This window comes from Centruroides vittatus, unplaced genomic scaffold, assembly GCF_030686945.1.
Source record: "Centruroides vittatus isolate TY-2023 unplaced genomic scaffold, ASM3068694v2 contig_391, whole genome shotgun sequence".
NCBI lineage: Eukaryota > Metazoa > Arthropoda > Arachnida > Scorpiones > Buthidae > Centruroides > Centruroides vittatus.
Genome location: NW_027122207.1, coordinates 220,605 through 239,847, shown reverse-complemented (window position 1 = coordinate 239,847; position 19,243 = coordinate 220,605). Strand labels below are relative to the sequence as shown.

At 29.1% G+C, this 19,243-nt stretch overlaps 2 protein-coding genes across 2 annotated transcripts in view; one reads left to right on the top strand and one right to left on the bottom strand.

Annotated features, from left to right (window-relative positions):
* Positions 1 to 5,575: 5,575 nt before the first annotated feature.
* LOC136975883 (DNA-binding protein RFX6-like) lies at positions 5,576 to 13,756 on the top strand. The gene is made up of 19 exons (XM_067271036.1): positions 5,576 to 5,647; positions 8,620 to 8,755; positions 9,009 to 9,132; positions 9,212 to 9,273; positions 9,358 to 9,435; positions 9,936 to 9,963; positions 10,601 to 10,708; positions 10,787 to 10,864; positions 10,933 to 11,046; positions 11,341 to 11,390; positions 11,544 to 11,703; positions 11,789 to 11,924; positions 12,006 to 12,100; positions 12,166 to 12,277; positions 12,359 to 12,481; positions 12,772 to 13,041; positions 13,114 to 13,266; positions 13,375 to 13,536; positions 13,599 to 13,756. The coding sequence occupies exons 2-19, from the start codon at positions 8,676 to 8,678 to the stop codon at positions 13,715 to 13,717; spliced, it is 2,052 nt and encodes a 683-aa protein (XP_067127137.1). The 5' UTR covers positions 5,576 to 5,647; positions 8,620 to 8,675; the 3' UTR covers positions 13,718 to 13,756.
* Positions 13,757 to 14,894: 1,138 nt separating this feature from the next.
* Positions 14,895 to 19,243, bottom strand: part of LOC136975872 (guanine nucleotide exchange factor subunit RIC1-like) — a 97,095-nt gene continuing 92,746 nt past the window's right edge. The window contains exons 30-33 of the mRNA XM_067271017.1: positions 18,850 to 19,086; positions 18,255 to 18,429; positions 16,034 to 16,222; positions 14,895 to 15,955 (exon numbers count right to left, since the gene is read on the bottom strand). Of these exons, the coding sequence (XP_067127118.1) occupies positions 15,706 to 15,955; positions 16,034 to 16,222; positions 18,255 to 18,429; positions 18,850 to 19,086 (851 nt within the window). The 3' untranslated portion in view covers positions 14,895 to 15,705. The remainder of the gene's footprint in view (positions 15,956 to 16,033; positions 16,223 to 18,254; positions 18,430 to 18,849; positions 19,087 to 19,243) is intronic.

Below are 19,243 nucleotides of genomic sequence, written 5' to 3'. Positions count from 1 at the left end.
AAAAATGGGTAGAATATAATATAAACAACAAAGAATATTAAATCGACAATTAAATTAACAAAATAATATTATTTATCTGCCGTAAGATAGATCATATAAGTTTGGCTTCTGACTTTTTATTTTTACATTTTAAACTAAAAAATATGTATATTGTTTATGATGACAGATTTCTTCTTTTATAAGTAATTTAATTATTTTTAATTTATATTTAGTTTTAAACGGAAGAAAACTTTATATTAGCCAATATGAAAAGTAATAAATAATTTTTTAAAATAATATGCACAATTATATGCATTTCATTCTATATTATCCCCATCATATTAAAAAAGAAACATTTCTATAAAACGTTATGTAAAACACATTAAAGAAGACTAATAAAATATTTGCAACAGTTTGAATAATACATCATTACCTTAATAAAAGTAGCAGATCAAACGTTTGCTATAAAGATAGCAACTTTATATAATTTTTGATAAATTTTAACTGAAAATTACAAAATACAAATTGTTAAATAAGCTTAACACTTATATTGGTTTCGTACACTAACTATAACAGCATAAAACCCACATTTTCAATTTATAAGACAAATATAATAATAATATAAGGATTTTCTCTATTATTTTTTTATTTTTAATTTATGTTTACACAGTTCTTATTTAAATTTCAATGCTTTTATCTGTGTAAAACCTTAAAATAATTTAATATTTTTTTAAATGCGAAATGAAATGTAAACGTATAAAAATCCGGGTTTAAACAAGTTAATAGAGAAAATAGATGTTATAATGAATAATAGAGCAATAAAATGTTGAATATTTTCAAAATGAAATGACTAATTTCAAAATAAAATTAAAGTAATTTCGTTTTAAAAATAAAGATTAAAAATGATGTTATGAAATCTGATTGATGAAGTTGAAATAATTACGTCGAAAGTCAATATAATTTAGCATTATTATCTGTTTATACGACAAATGATGATAAAATATTCTTAGAACTATAGTCCACATAAATCATTGCATGTATAGGACATAAAAATCTCTTTTTGAACAGTTTATATTCATAATTTATCTTATTAATAGGAAAAAAACATGAATAAAAATATACTTTTATTTATTTAAGAGAAGAGAGAAACTATTTACAAGAATTTGAAATAAGGAAATAGTTACATACTGTGCATAATACATATATAGTTGTCACCTTAGAAAACTTGCCATTGAGAAAAACAATATCATAATATACCCTGTAATAGTATAATATGTAACAGTAATATCAAAATAATTTTTTACTTTCCTGGTTAATTACAATTAGAGAAAGTGTCTACCTGAAAAAATGTATAAAAAATAATTTAAGTTTCATCACGTTTCTTTACCTCTCTCTAAATGTTTCATGAATGTTTTTAACGCTAATTAAAAACGGATCATTGTACCGGATAATATTAATATTATAAGATGTATTAAGACGATAAGATTTTTTTGAATACGGAATAAATAAAGTTAAATTCTCTCAAGAAAATAAAAATGATTAACTTTACGAAAAAATCGTTGTAAGCATTCAAAACTAAAATATAAAAAAGAAACATACGATTTTATAATTTGTTTAATAATGATATCTGTTAGTTTTTAGATTTTTCGTTTTTTATGAAATCATTTTGAACAAAAGAAATCAAGCTATGAACGTAAATTGGATTGGATTGATGGAACAGTTATGAGGAAGGAGCGGAGTTTTAAAAAAACTCTGTTTTTATATACCCATTGTGTGGGCAACTAGTCCCACAATGAGAGAGCTGGATGGTGAGCAACGGGATCTTACATATCCTCTTGAAAAATTCCTGGGGAGTTGCCCGGATTCGATTCCAGCTCCTTTAGGGCGGTTAGGCTGGCGTCCTAATCTCCTCTGACAAGCGGCCGTCTATATGGAGATATTGTATATTTTCTTTTGTTTTTTGGTAATTGAATTACAGTGAAAGGTGTTTGTGTTGATTTAGATAAAATGCTAAAAACTTGTAAAAAGAAAATAATTGCAACAATTCTGTGTAAATATTATTTTTATCGAGTTGATATAAAATTAAATTTAATGCTTTAAAAATGCTTTACATGTAATTAAAACTAGTAAAATTTAAAATAAATTAAGACTAGTAATTAAAAACTATTTAAAACTTAGTGTGATTCCGTGATAAATGGGAAATAAAGGATAATAGTTAACTACATAACGTAAATAACATCAAAATAATTTTACATTTTTTCATTAGTTATAAAACAATCAGAAAAAATATTTATTTTTATTGTTATTTCTAAGAAATAACCAGTCAAACATTATTCTAGGAATATTTAGCCTACCGTAAAATATTGCAATTTTAAGGAGTTCAATTTGTTCAAGTTTATTGCATTTATGTCAAAATTGAGTTTGGAAAATAATTCTAGAAATTAAATTGAACCGACAGATCTGTGTCGAATTTCTTAATCAAATAGTTTAAAAACTAGAACGACTTTGTATCGCGATAGAATTGAGGCGAGACATTGTGTTTTTGTAATTAAAAAGTTTTTAAATCAGTATTAGTACATATAAATTATCTTTCGTTTCATCTAACCTGAGCGCCGACACTTGTTTGAATGTGCATTTGAGGTGTGTGTATGTGATCAGAAGAAAACGGTCGCTGGTCACGCGAGTAAGGGCAATCTTTACAATTGTAGGCCACGAAGAAACGATCTTTACATTCGCTCGGAGTCGATTGTTTTTTATTCTTGTGTGTTTGTTTTGGCATCCATTTTCCGTTAGGCATGCGCGATGCTTTTTTTAACTCTTAAAAAAAAGTTTTAAAAAGTTAAGCTGTACAGTTCATTGCTACTTTGATCACTGTATCTCGAAAAACGAAGTCATAGATCTCCATTTTTTATTACATTTTTGGATTCCAAAAATGTAATGATGAAAAATGGCGAAGTTTAATCGAAATCGATCGATCAAATTTTGAGAATGAACACAATTCTGTAAGCTACGTAGAAGAGGCTTCGCTAACACCCTCTTCGATTAACCGAAAATTCGAATATCTTTTAAACTAAGTAATATTTCCAAACCCGGAGAAATTATAGGCTAATTAAACCTGGAACCTGGAGTTTTAATTTCTTCACCTACTTTCAAAATTCAGAGAGGTGGCTACTCTACATACAATTTTAAAAGGTACTGATTAAAAATATTTGCATGTCTATTATTTAAAATTGCACTCTAGCATTGCACCACCAGTGGTCGAGTGGATAAAATCAATGAATACTGGTAATGCGTTCACGCCTGGCCACGTGGAGTTTTCTGGAGTTTCTTCGCGTTTGCAACACCTAAATAAGGGCCAGTTTCCCATAAAAATCCCCCGGGAGGCATTTCTCTCGGCACCGTAAACAAACCAATTATTTGGTTACGGCATTCTAGCATCGATTTAACATTTAATCAACCAAAGCAAATTTTTTCTATTTTGAATAGAGATCATCATAGTTTAAACGTAAAATTAGCATTCAAGATATAACATGAATTAAACAGTAACTCTATCGGATTTCACACTCTCGTTAAAAATTAATGATAATTTCCCGCGACATAAGAAATGAATTCCATAAACCCCGAAAAATGATTCACTTAATCCATATTGTAATGATCAGCTGCATATAAATATTGGACAGATTAAGCATCTTAAAAGGATAAAAATTAATTTTTCATATTTGCAAATACTTTTCTTTTCTATTAATTCATAATAAATATATAAACATAACAATGGTTGTAATGATCCCACCAATCTTCGTTAAAATCTGAAAGAAACAAACATATTATGTAAAAGACGAGACGAAACGTGTGATGGAATATACTCTATGAACAAGGCCTAGATATACTTTGTAGTCAGATCAGAAGGGTTTATTAAGACAGTGTTTGTGAAAAATTAATTACACTTTATAGTAAGGCAATAAGGAATTTGGATAAAATTTATTGTTACTTTTTATATTAAAACTTTTTATAATTGAATAAACTTATTGATTCGGCAATTATTTTACTTATTTTAGAAATTTCTAAATATAACGTATTTTTGAACTATTTCCTATATTGAATTAAGTTTTATTTATTTATTTATTTATTTTTCCGTCTATTTCAATTCAATTATGTATATTATTTTGTACTTAATCGTTCTTTAAAATATTTGAATCGGTAGAATCACGAATAATTACTGATTCGATATATATTATTTTTGCAAACTGTTTTTAATAAAATGTCATCTCTTGTAAAATATTTTTATTTTATGTATCTAATACATTTTCCACGCTTCGTTCTGTTGCAATATGCATTTCGGATTGTATTCGGTTTCTCTTTAGTATCTTGTAAAATATTTTACATAATTGTTTGTCTATGCAATTATGTCCGTATGTCTAAAAGTAGGCTGTACAGTATAACGGTATAACCAACTTAAAGGAATACACGCAAATCTAGAAATCATCACTTTTCGTCATAACAAATAATTTCATTTCCCGAAATTTCAATACAATATCATATATCAGTTAAATAAATACTTTGTCTATTTTAATTAATTAATAACATTTATCCCGAAATAAATACAGTATAAAAATCTGTAATATTTAGAAACTGTTGCATAAAAAAGCAACTATGTCATTGATTTTTATATTAAAAGTCAAAACTCAACTTTAGTTATTTTAGATTGTCTATTGAATTAATTATACAATTAAACTTAACTTTTTATTCTGAAAAGTATCAATAGAATCTCTCAAAAGTTGTATAACATAGACCAATTGAATTGTTGAGAAAGTTTCTATTTCTGTGAACTTGATGCTCTGATTTTGTTATAATTTCAGACAAATGTTTTAACAATATTTCAAAATTTCAATTGCATAATAATTGTCAATTATACTACAACAGAATTTTAATAGCTATATTGCTTTATTATTATTATTTGATTCTTTCCGTCCTTCAGATATTGAGCCCACGGGAAGGGGAGTCAGGAAGGTCGGAACAATCAGACCCATAGTGGGTTTGGTCTGGCTCGCAATGGGACTGCTGGTTAGTAAAGATGAAGTCCAAATATTCGGAATGGACCATCTCCGAAAAATTTCCATAGGGTTTTTTCAGACTTTTCGGCACGATTTCGGGTCCCCCAGAGTGTTAGTCTGCCTCGGCATGCGGCCGAGTTTTAATAGAAAAGAGATAAGAATCTATGAATATATTTGAAAACTTTTTAAAAAATAATCCAGAAAGCCATTAAAATTCATACAATGTGTATTTAGCACAGAGAGAATACAATCTTACTAAAATATCTGAGCATTTTGTGAGAGAATTCTTTATTCACAAACGTTTTCAAACTACTGTCAGAGATTTATCTATGACAGTAGTTTGAAGCAGGTTTTAAGTAAGTTTAAAACCTGATTCAAATAAAATATTTAGTAATTTTGAGTACAAATTTAAAATTACTAAATAATTTAATTTAGAATACTTTAAACTGAATGTTCTATTTGTGGAACATTTTCTTAAACTTATTTAAAACCTGATGATGGCCTATGGCAGTAGGTTGAAAACGTTCGTTAATAAAGAATTCTCTCATCAAAATGTTCAAATGTTGTAGTAAGATTGTAATTCAGAAAGCGTATTTGTTGTCATTTCTGAAATATTAGTAAATTATCGAACGAATAACTTTATGAATTATTGTTCTAACTGCTATTATTTGTATTTGTAAGCGCTAAATACTTTTATGAACCAAAAAGACATTTCAATACATTTTATACATTTTTGATTCGCAGTTTTAGTTGCTTATAAAGAAAATGCATTATAAAATGGAAAATATGAATGCAATATTCAAAGAAGTTATATTCATATAACTTGTAAAATGTAACTATACGATAATTTCACTACTAAGTTGTGAGTAATATAAAAATAAAAATGGTGGCGATAGTAAAGGTGTCAGTCTTTTAGTTTGAGAAATCGGATGCGAGTCTGAATCATCTCAAAAATATAACTTTTTATTGGTGGGTCGCCTTGATAAGTCAGGTCTCGTCTCTCACTACCGGACGATCCATTATGTGCCTGGCCAAACCTACGATGGGAATGGTAAAAGGTTCTCTAATTCCTGCTATATGAAGAGAGTTAAAATTAAGAAATTATTCTAAGATAGACTACAAGTATTTTTATAATAAATTAAGTTTTACCAAATAGAATGTAGGCCTACTTTAAAAATTTTAGATTTAGTCAATTGAAAAAAAAAAAAAAAAAACATTATTGTCTATGCGATCGTTTTCTATTCTGAACATAAAAACAAATGAAATTTTCATTTAAGAGATTTCGGTTTCGATTCCCTCCTTTATTCCATTTCTATGAACCTCGTAAATTATTATTGATCAAAAAAGATTATCGGATAAAAGGTAAATTTTGTTTTCATTTAATTCATTTCTGTTTAAAATTTACTCGCGGGCATTTGTTATCTTTGTTTGTATAATTGCATTCTTTATTCTTGTTAAACATATTATTCTATAAAATATATAAGTTAAAATCAAAGCTTTAAATTCACTTTACTTTTCATTTCTATGTTTTAAATATAAAGCCTATATAAAATAATTAAAACTATCCTATTGGAATATGATTTTATATAGCCTAATTATTATTTTATTGGGCTACAATTTAAAAAAAACTTGTAGACCTATAAATTCCCGCTGTCGTCCGTCTGACTGCTCTTCCTTAATCTCGAGAACAGTGTTAGATAAATAAAACTTGAGACCAGATTTGGAAAGCTTAGGGGCAACAAGCCCCGATTAACTATAATACGAACTTCCAGTTTGCACCGAAAATCACGTTATTTCAATTCAAAAATTTCCTCTAAACAGAGTTAGATAGATGATCGGCATGACTCTTGTTAAGAAGAAAAGTATGACGTACAGGGGCAAGACATTACTAAAATCAAGGTCTATATTTTAAATTAAATTAATTAAAATTATGATTAAAAATTGCAGCCCAGAATTGTAACGATGTTACAATAAATAATTGCTCGTTTAAAATAATTATACAGTAAGACCCCGCTTAACGCGGGGGATACGTTCCTAGACAACAAAGCGTTAAACGAGGTCATTTTAACACAGAGTAAATAGGGATAGGGGAACACGCGACCAAAAATAAACAGATTTTACTATCATTTTAAGTTATTTTTATATTAATTTGTATAATAATATATGTTAAACATAACACGTAAACATATGCACACAGAAATGTAAAGTTCATTTTTTGTGACGAAGGTCCTGACTTTTCTGAAATTCTTGTTTTTTTGCAATAAAGTCGTGAAGTTTCATTTGTCGCTTTTTTCTTTCCTTAAGCAAATGTCGGTATCAGAAGATCGCATCCAAAACGCCTCGTTTTGCTTTTGCAGTAATTTCAAAATCTGGATCTTTCGCTACAATTTGATCAACGATTTCGGTTATCGTTACCCAAACTTTACTAAGGAAATCTGTAGAGAAATTTTTTGGGTTCTTCGTTTTCAGAATCACTATTTTCCAGTTCTACACGAATTCCTTGTTCTGTCAGTTCTTGGAGGTCGTCGGTGGTAAGGCTCTCACCAGAATCCTGCGGTAACTCCTCAATATCCTGCTCGTCTACATCTAGTCCTGCTGTATCGATTAGGTTTAGGTTGACAATTTGGTCAACCTAACGATACAATAATAGGCTCTTCTCGTTGAGAAATCTTCGATACCTTCGGCCATAACTTCTTCCACACTGTTCATGCATTTATCAGTTAATTCTTGCCAAGTCAATATTTCCTATGGCAAGCATGATATATATATATATATATATAACATATATTATATATATATAAATATTATTTTATATTATTTATTTTATATTATATTATTTATATATATTATATATATATATATATATATATATATATATATTTATTTTTTTTTTTTCAAAATTGCACCAAACAAACATAGATTTAAAGAAAGTACAGCCTGTTTGCTAAATTTTTTTATTTTAGAAAAACATTTGGGCCCAAATAGTTTCTTGCACCCGGGCCCCTTTATCGAGAAGGCCGGCCCTGAATGCGATAATTTCAATCGGCGTAAATTTTGGGCTTTTTTTAAGGTTTCGAACAGACCGCGTTATATCGAATCAGCGTTAAGCGGGGTCTTACTGTAATTCTTAAATTAAAAATTTTGTTTTTAATTTAAGAATTACTGTAATTATTAGTAATTATTGAGTAAATTCATAAACATTTATATTGAATATGAAATGTTTTTGAATTTTGCTTAGAGTAGGCCTAAGGTGAAAATTTTTTCTCAGAATAGGCCTATATTATTCTTCATGTCAAACTCTGTCAAGTGGAGTAAAATAAGATTTTTAATTAAATATCTTTATTATAAAACCTTATAGAAAGAAATATTGTTTAATCTATAAATTCAATTGACAAATTTAAATTTAATAATATAGAATATTAAAACTTGCAAACTTGATTGAAAGTATGCTAAGTTTTACTAACACATTTGTCTGCTAATTTAAGTTTGTATTACAATATTCCTTAACAATTTTTTTTTTTTTTGAATTAATACAGAATATATATTATCTGTTTTTATCATAAGTATTTTTTGAACTTTTTCTTTATAGAAATCATTTTTGTGCTTTTTATACTCGTCGCTCTTGCTGTATTTTCTGTTAAGAATATGGAAGATATTGGGTCTAAACGACAATTATCTCAATCCTTTAAAAATAAGAAGAGACAAAATGATATCACTTTAAAATGGTAAACTATAAAATGAAATTAGTATTTTCATTAATATTTAAATATTTCCCTGTAATAAGTAATTTAATAATTTAGAAACTATTCCTTGTTAAATTGGGGACAGTTATCACCAGTCCTAATGACTTTATTGTAACAGAGAATAAAGAATATAAAGAACTATTCAGCTTTTAATGTCGTCTATATAAATATTGTCAAATAAGTTAAATTAAAAAAAAATACATAATTAATTAAAATTTTCACACATTTTTCTCAGGTTAGGAGAGAATTATTGTTCTTACGAAGGTGTATGCTTACCACGAGGAATCGTTTACGAACATTATTTAGATTTTTGTCGCAAAGAAAAGCTGCAACCCACTTGCAAGGCAACCTTTGGAAAGGTATTTAAACTCGTATTTGATTGTAAAATAAAATTTTCACTTAAAAACATTTTCTAAATGAAATTTTTATTATTATCAGATAATCAGAATTAAATTTCCTAATGTGACTTCTAAGAGATTAGGAGCCAGAGGACACTCCAAGTTAGAAAAAGAAAAACTATGTTGGCAAAACATTGATTTCCATGAATACAAAAGAGAATAACATGAAAATTTTTTAAATTTTAGGTATCATTATCATGGAATCGGTATTCGAGAAAACAGCGAATATTATGAAACAGTATACACTAATAGAGGTCTAACCAGGTAAAAAATTTCTATTTTATCATCGTCTTAATAATAAAAATATCTTCTTTTACTATTATCTATTTAAGTCTGGTAAACAAATTTCAACATAAATGTAATGATAATTTAATAATCTGCATCATCGATAGGGTTTTCTTTTTCTTTTTATTGTTTAGTTTTGATTTGTTTAAAATACAGAACGGGATTTTTCGTTATCACTAATTACTCACATCGGCTAACAATTTTGGTATTTTACCTATTGTTTAGCGCCGGGTATTAAGCTGAATTGGCTTACTTCGTTAATTATCATATACCTCGATGACAGTCCGAGATAAGAAAGAAATTTATGACCCAATAGCGCGTTCGAGTCGCGAGATAAGCGCCTGAATTGGTTTAAAAGGTGCTAAAACTTCAATTATCCTACTAAAATTAAACAATGCCAAGAACGATATATTATATAAGTATTTTCTTAAATGAACAAGTAATTGAGAACTTCAATAATTTTCACTTTTCTCTTTTAGGTTTTCCGGTTGTAAGATGAAAAACGAGGTAAGATTGGATGAAAGGAGAGGTAATTTTTTTGTTAAACAGTAGGAACTTGTCACCTTTTCAACTAATCTGTAGATATTAAACCGGATGTTTGTTCGCGATTGCCATTTATCCGACCCTTGAACGCGTCAAGGTGGGAATCAGGTCTCTGACGTCATTCCTCGCTGGTGCCAAGCAGTCTGGCTCGACTGATAACACCTGATACTTTGGAGTTTTTTTTTATAATAGTCTTTTATTTATAAGTTTAGTAAAATTATCAAAATAGGGGCAAGAATGTTAACTTAATTAATGCACGAAAATGAAATTTTGCCCTATTGTTTGTCAAAATTATTTTGAATTTCAAGAATAATCAATAACCGATTAAAATAACTTTTCATTATTTATATATTCTGACTAATTTATACTACAAACAAATGCTGATAACCTATATTTTATTAAACGACACATTTCTGTTTTAAAAATGAAATCAGTAACTTAATATTGACCCAGATAAACTTTTATTTATTTTTCTAAGTGAATTCTCAATTCTTTAAAATGTGGAGTATGTTTATCGCCGGAAACATCTAAACACGATTAAAGACAAACAATGATCTTTCGTCGGATATTTTTGATCTAATTATTACCTTGTTATATTTAGGGCGGATTTACTAGAAAGTATACATTAAGTACTCGAACCGGAACTCTTCTTCCCGAGTTTCCGGTAGCTTCTCATTTGAAAATCCCCGAAACTATACAACCGGAATTGGTAAATATTAATCGATTAATATTTAAGGAATTATTTACCATTAACATTTAATGATTCTTTCTATTCCGTTTATGTTAGTTGCAGATATTTTTAACCATGTACAAGACTCATTGCCAATGCGTATTGGATACGACTATAGGCGGAAATTTCGAAGAAGTTGGTATAAAGTGATGTTCTTTGTTCTCTGATCAATTAGCAGATTCGTATAAATTTATTTTTCACAGATAAGAAGCTACTTATTGCATTTTTGGCAAGGCCTTCCAGATCATTTGCTTCCTCTAGTCAAACACCAATTTGTCAATGATATTGTTGCAGTATGCGACTGGATCTTGTATAAAGTATCTTTTCCTTTCTTTTTTTACTTTGTATACTTTTCTGTATCAATATTTAACAATATAATTCACTATAATTGAAAATGTGAGCGCTAAGTTTTGGGTATATGGAGGACTTATCACACTATTGAAGCATCCAGACAAAACTTAGCGCTCACGTATTCAATTATAGTAATACTGTATAAAGCAAATCACCAACCAATAATTCACTATGCTATTAAGTTTTGATATAATTGCTTGAATTAAGATCATTTTTGTAAATTTTACTAATTTTATTGTAAATGTTTAATTTTACTTTAGACTCTAATAGACGTATTAATTCCTTCTACATTACAAGAGATGCCAGAAACGTAAGTTTGTGTAGCCTTTGGTTAATTTTGTGGCTTGGAAGAATAAGGCCAATGTCATGGGCTAAAGAAATCGACATTGATCCTTATTCTTCAATCCACAGAATTTACAGTTATGATTTGATTAATTCGATTCATCGTCGTATTCTAAATTAGGTTATTGTGCGAGATCAGAAATTTGGCTCATCACTGGAAAACATGGTTGACTTCCTCGTTAGAAAAACTTCCAGAAGGACTATCCAAAGCTAAACTACCGGTAGCGAATCTTTTTTCGGTGTCTTTGAAGAGACAAGTATCATTTCTCCACCTGGCTCAAGTAAAAAATCATTAAACATAAAAATCGAATGGCATTTATATTATTTGAGGCAAAGACAATTTTCAATGTACTCAAAATTTTACAGATTACGCGTCCCATTTTATATGACCAGAGACACATCAAGGCCATAACAGAAGATGTAGAAAATGTTGAGTTATCTACAATTAGTACTTTATATACATCCGGAGATTGCGACAGCGAAATCTGTTTTAACACTGAATGTAAGAGATCTGTAAACGTCAAAACGTTTTTCTTAATTGTTTACATGTTTAAATATATATAAATCTGTTATTTAATTTTAGTTTTTCGTCAGTTTAAAGATCAACTTAGGCGACAAGCAACAATAGAAGGATTTATCGAGTGGATGGACGAATTAGTTGAAAAGAAAGTATTGAAGGTAGTTACATTTTTAAAATGTTTAGCAAAATTATAGCGTTATAAATCTTTTATTACGTATTTAAGCTAGGAAAGCAAGAAAATTTTCGACAGAGAGCCCAAGATTTTCTTTTAAAATGGTCCTTTTTTGGTGTACAAATTATGTATAGTATGACCATGAATAACGCTGAAAATTTTGGCAAGTGAATTTATTACTAAAATTGACTTTTCAAATTTCCTTTCTAATTATTGTGATAAACTTCTGTTCATTTGTATACAGCTTCTTTTCATTTGCTTCGATTGCTGCTTGATGAATACTTATTACTAACAATGGAGTCTCAGTTCGAGTACGAAAAAGAAACAGAACTACAAGCGCTTCTTCAGAGTTATTTAAAAAATCCTGGCAAGTCTGTTTTGTATATTTAACAATCATTGTTTTTAATGTAACAATGATTTATAATTTAATGTTTCTTTACAAAAGATTTTGGTAAAAATAGACAGAATAACGTTATAAAGCTAAAAACACGATAACGAGATAAAATTTTACATCGACCTACTTGACTTTAAGAGATAAGTTATTCTAACAAAGAATTTTATCGGTGTTGAAAAGATAAGCCAACATACGATTCAAGAACTTTTTTTGTATTAAACTGTATAACAAAAATTTCAGTTCAAATGATTTCGATATTCCAGATAACAATGGAAACCAATTATTTTCGGCTCCAACATCTTGTTACTTGGTTCAACGACATCAGCTGTCACCTGGAGTTACCAATCATTGGCAGAAAAATCAAGAAGGTAAGAAAGAAAGACGACAACCTGTAGCAACTGTCAGACCTACTCGAATCATCAATCGCTTGATAGATGATAGTGTTACATCAGATACAAGGCGCTACAATAATCGAACAAGTCAATCAGAGAATCATTCCACATGGTATTTCAAAGATTCGCACTGCTATGCAAGTAAGAATTATTCGTTGTCATTCTTTGTATATATCTTTTTCTTTTAGAATTTATATGCCATTTATTCCTTAGACCATGGCCAGAATTACGGAGGAGAAATTAGCCAAAGTTTACCATTACAACATTTTCACAATGCAACCACCAGACAGATAAGTTCTCAATCATATTCCATGTATTATCAGCAACTGCCTGAAGAAATGTATAATTCTACCCAGATTCAACAAGGTAAAAAACAAAAAAAAAAAAAAACGTTGATAACATTCAATTTTACGAGCAAAATGACAAATTTTTCTTAAAATTGATTATCATCTTTGCATTAAACTCAAATTTCAGATAGCTGTATGCATTCAGCAATAAATTATTTTCCACCGGATGATTACGGAAAACAAATTACGAACGGTGATAATATGGCTGCAACCAGAATGGCTCATGATTATCCATTATTTGGAACTCAGAATTACGGAGATTATGCATCCGAAAGTAAACATCACCTTGGTAAGATAAGTGACGAATACACTTTGCATAGAAATAAATTTCTTAACTTATTACTTTTACAGTTCATGGCAATTATTACAATCATCAGCAGTTCGTTTCCAATGCAGATGCTTGCTACAGGAATGAATTATCCTATATTACACCCGATTTGCCGTCCATTGGAACAATGTTTGTTCAATGATAATGCTTTTTACCATTTGGATAGATTTGTACAGTTGATAATATAATGATTCTTATTTATTTATTTAAATAATATCTTCAAATAAAAATTTTTAAATTTCTGTGCCAAATTTACTACTTTTATTTATAACTTATTCAAATTATCGGTGAAATCAGCGAGGGAAGAATTCGACAATCTCAATAAAATCGGTAGACAGGAGGAAATGAGAGAATTTATTTAATTTTTTGCATTTTCACGCGAAACTTTACTGAAATTCGTTTTTGCTCATTTCAATTTTGTTTTCATATGCCCAAAATTTCCGATGCATCCTTTATAATTATTTTTATGTATCAGCCTATCAAATATTTGGACATTTAAGTTTCATAAATAATTTAACTAAAAAGTTAAACTTTTTAATTCATAAAAATCGATATACTAGAACTTAATTAGCAAAGTTTCGTATAGTGACTGGTTATCATTTACCATCAATATGTAAATTATTGAATAACTCTTTAGAAAGTATGAAATTTAAGATTATTAAATGTGCATTTTGTACATTTAATAAAATTATTTACAAATATGTATTTGTATATGATTTTTGTTTTTTTAAACCAAATGGTGATTTCTTTAAGTTTTGATTAAAAAACAAAAATTCTAATAAAACTACAATCTTCCCCAAACTCTAAACTGAATCTGAATTGGGACAGACACCATGAAGCTCAGTTTAGTTACATATTCTCAATGGAATTTTATAATCGAAACAGAGTATTTACTATTTTAATTATAAAATTTGGGTTTAAAATATGTTTCTAATAGATGATACAAATTTATCAACTTGTTTTTACTACCCATTTTCACTTATGCATAAATTTACAATTAATAGTTATACTTGTATGTACTGTATATATAAAAAAAAAATACTAATTTCTTAATTCTCAATAAAATTCAAAATTATAAATATTTTCCCATTAATTTTAAATTAACTTTCTTGTAAATGCAAACAAATGTTTGAAACTGATGACATTTCTATTGATTCATACTGAAATACCTGGCTATAACTTATGTATATCTAGTAACCTAAATTATTTTCTCAAAATTTTTTAAAATGTAATTTATACAAAATAAACTTTTGCTACAAAACATTTTTTATATAATTTTATATAAAACATTCTGATTTGCTAATAAAAAAATATTGATATACAAATACAAGTTTCTTTTATTGTGTGAAAAATATGAACAATGATTCAATTTTAAAAACTTCTTATAAAGTTTCACAAAAACAATCTGATTACCAACATCTACTACAATGGTTATTGAAAAAATAATTTATTTTTCAAGAAAAACAGATATTATATTAAAATCAGGCCATATTTTTTTCCTTCTTGAATGGGAAGATCTGGAATTTACATAATTTCCATGATCAGGGATTAAACATATAAAATTTCTCTTATCTTACACACAATTGCACCATTTTATGAACGCGCAAATTCAAAGAAACGAATATAAAATTTTCAATTTTATATATCGTTCATAATGAGGCTTCCAAAAAAATTTTTGGCTGAATGTTATTTGTCAGATCTACTTCAGAAAAATTTATATAAACAAATATGTCACATTCTCTCAAAATAATAAACACCCAAATAGAAGTCATGGCATCATCATTGTACTATATAACTGAGAAGGGATAAAACAGAGTGATAACTTTCTTTTTTTGCACTACGTTTGGACCCGACATTCCTTTATACATGTGGAAGTATTCTTTTCAAGCTGCCGTAGAGTCTCGTTGGACAATATATAATATACATGATTAATTACTCCATTGTTTGTCTGCAGTTAAATTTTTACAGATAAAATGATCCTGGGAATTGAAATGAAATTTGTATGCACTTCAGAAAATGCAATGACTTTAAAAGAAAAACTTGATCATAAATTTGGCTATGAAATGTTGCAATCACTACTTTTCTCACTCTTATCCGATATATTATCTCTTTCTACATCATTAGCCTTTCCTAAAGTCTGAACTTTGCTTTCTTCATTGAATAAATTCTCCATTTTAGTATTGGTTTCCTGAATGGAATTTTTTTACAGTTGGGCAGGGAATGATAATTTCCTTCGTCTTCTTGATTAAATGAATTTTCTTGCGTGTTATTTAAAGAAAACTGTCCTTGAAGTTTGAGTACTTGAGGTCTGGAAGTAATTATTTTTGTCAGTGCTTTGACTTGATTACGTATTGCTAACATGAATGGTTTATATCCAAGACTGAAAGTGAAAAATAAAACTGAAGTTATAAGACAATCAAAATATTGAAAGATGGTAAATAGAATACTTTAAAATTACCAATGAGTATCTATCCAATTTTCCAATTTAGTTAATCCATCCGTCAAGTGTTGAGCTATTTCCTGAGAAAATTCTGGTTGACGTGTGGCATTGACCACCCTTATTATGGCCATGGCATCCCTTAACACAAAAGCAATTAATAATGACCAATCCAAACAACCTGCTTCTAACATCAGTTGTAAAAGATATCTAAAAAAAAATAGAAGTACAATGAGTGAGTTTATATAATTATAAAATATTGAATAACAACAAATTAACTAAAGAGAAAATGAACAATTTAAAAGTAGAAAAGCATAAGACAAATGAAAAAGCTGGATTAAATAGAGAATATTGGTTGAATGGAGAATAAAATAAACTTCTGCAGCTTTACAAAAGAAAGAAGTTATTTATCATAACAGATATCTGAGAAAAACCAGATGAGAATGAAGTTAGTTCAGTTGAAATTTTTATTTCAACTGAGCTAACTTCCTCCATTATAATTAGATTGCATTATTTTTTTATGAGTAGTCTCATGGGAGAAAGTAAATGTACATATGTACTTATAAAAGTACAGTGAAGATCTGAACTAAATTCGATCTTGAATTGTTAGGCTACATCCTACGTGGCAGTATCCAGTGACTGCGGGCAGAAAGAATCTTTGTACATGCGAACGACTTCTGTCCAGAGTGGACACGTATTGTTTACAAGATGGGGGTGAGAAGACTTCGTCGAATGCTACTATGGAAAATATGACAAGCATTAAAACGGTAAATTTGAAAGGTAAATGTTATCACGAAGTAGATACATGGCAAATATAAAGAATATAGAATAATAAGTTAAAAAAAGTTTTATTTTTAAAACATTACATTTATACAAAATCAGAAATTATTAAATTACGTAAAAGATTATTAATTAAAGTACATACACGAGATCTGTTCAAAAAATACGCAGACTGACGCCATAAAACAAAATGTACTGTGTGTAGAATTTACATGTCTGGGTTCCCTTCAAAGTACTCTCCTTCCCAACACACACACTTATCCCAACAGTGTTTCCACTTGTTGAAACAGTCCTGGTATGCTTCTTTTGTAATGTCCTTCAGCGCCTTCATCACATTTGCCTTAATCTCGGGAATCCTCTCAAATCTTCCTTTCAAGGGTCTTTTGAGTTTGGGAACAAGAAAAAGTCACAAGGAGCAAGATCAGGTGAGTGGGGGTGGGGGGAAGAACAGTGATCGAGTGTTTGGCCAAAAACTCACGAGTTCTGAGGGCTGAATGGGCTGGAGCATTGTCATGATGGAGAAACCAGTTGCCACTCCTCCACATTTCTTGACTTTTGCGACAGACGGCATCCCTCAGACGTTTCAGAACATCAATGTAGTAAGTCTGGTTCACTATGGAGCCTTGAGGAGGTACTCATGATGAACAACACCCTTAGCATCAGTCAGCATCACCTTGACATTGGATCGAATTTGGCGAGCTTTTTTGAGTCTGGTGGACGTTTCATCCACCCACTGGGACGATTAGACCTTTGTTTCCAAGTTTAACACAAATTTCACAGCAAGTTGTTGCTCCTTCATGTCATTCATTCTGAAATCCAACAAACGAAAAAATCGCATAGCTAATCAACAAATAAAGATATCTGTAATCGGGAAACGGCTTTATCATCAGAAGATCTGTACAAACCTAGTGACACCAATCGGATTCCCCTGGAACCAACTGGAGCTGTGTAATTCAAACAGTCCGCGTATTTTTTGAACAGACCTCGTATACACAGTTTGTCATTCTGTTTTTATCTATCTACAAAATCAGCCATTTTCTTCTTTGGAAGCATGAGCAGTGGAAGCAGTGATCAAACTTGCTTCATAGCTGCTTCCTGCACGTGCGTGTAGAAGCATCATCTGGTGGTCACTGCATGCTAAACACGGTTACTCTGGATGCGCACATTAGCTTGAATCAGTTTGTCTGCTCTGCTTGGAAGCACATTCACTGGATGCTGACATGTTAGGATGTAGCCTTAGTTGTGCCAATATTTCAGATTCAGACATTTAATCATGGACTTTTTTTTATTTTTATTGTATATACAGTATACTTGAATGATAAAATGGAGTTTAAAGCACAAAATCTTGTTTATAATTAAAACCTCTCAATAAATTTCATTTCTGATTAAAAATTAACCATAGACTATTTAATTAATACAAATTAAATTACAAGTCTAAATTTATTTTTAGAAAATTTTATACCTTAACTGTACTTCTGATTGTGGTGGACCTCTGCTTGCTAATTCTTGGGTCATTACTTCTAACTCAGCTGATAATGAAATTCCAGACCAACCATTTTCAATTGTATTATGCATTTCTTCTCCCCATAAAGAACTATCTTCTGACATGTCAAGTGTTAATAAACTTTCATCTTCGGCTGTTCAATGTTATAAAATTAAAATCAGTTTATGAAATATGTAAGAATTTATTATAATGTTGAATGTAAATGAGTATATGAATGGCTACAGATTGAAACAGCATAAATAAATAAATAAACAGATAACTGATTAAATATTAAAAAGTTATTTTAAATAATATATGATTTTTTAAAAAAAATTATAAGATTTAATGTTTTTATATCTGAAACATTAAAACTTGCAAATAAAGGATTTGTTAAGTTAAAAAAATCTTAATAAAATGTGTAAGCCATTTTAATTAATCATAATTTACATATTTAGCATTGAAATGTTGTTGTAAAAATTTAAATATCATATTTAATATAAGACACATGAAAAATCATTACAAATAATCACCAGTAAAAAAATCATCAACATTATATCAAACTCTAATTTCTTACCATGTTGTGTTCTAGGCAGAAGCTGTGCTTCAATTGGTTGAATATCTGCAGCATCAGCCAGAATGTTATTATTTTCATTATTTTGAATATCCTGACAAGAATTACTTAAGTATCCACTATCACCAATCTCGTGAGTAATTGAAGATTTCTTCTTGGTAGTATTAACTGTTGTAGCTTTCAGTTTATCTTCCATTATCCCAGTTAAACTCACATTAGCACTTGACTGAATTGAAGAACCTAAACAACAAATTTTAATGAATTTTGAACAATAGATTCATACATAGCAAACTTTAGTACTATTGAAGTTTAGTAAAGTGAGGGATACCTCCCTTGCTTTACACCACTTCACTTTTACAAAAGACCTATATTAGTACATGTTTTCACTAACTGAAAG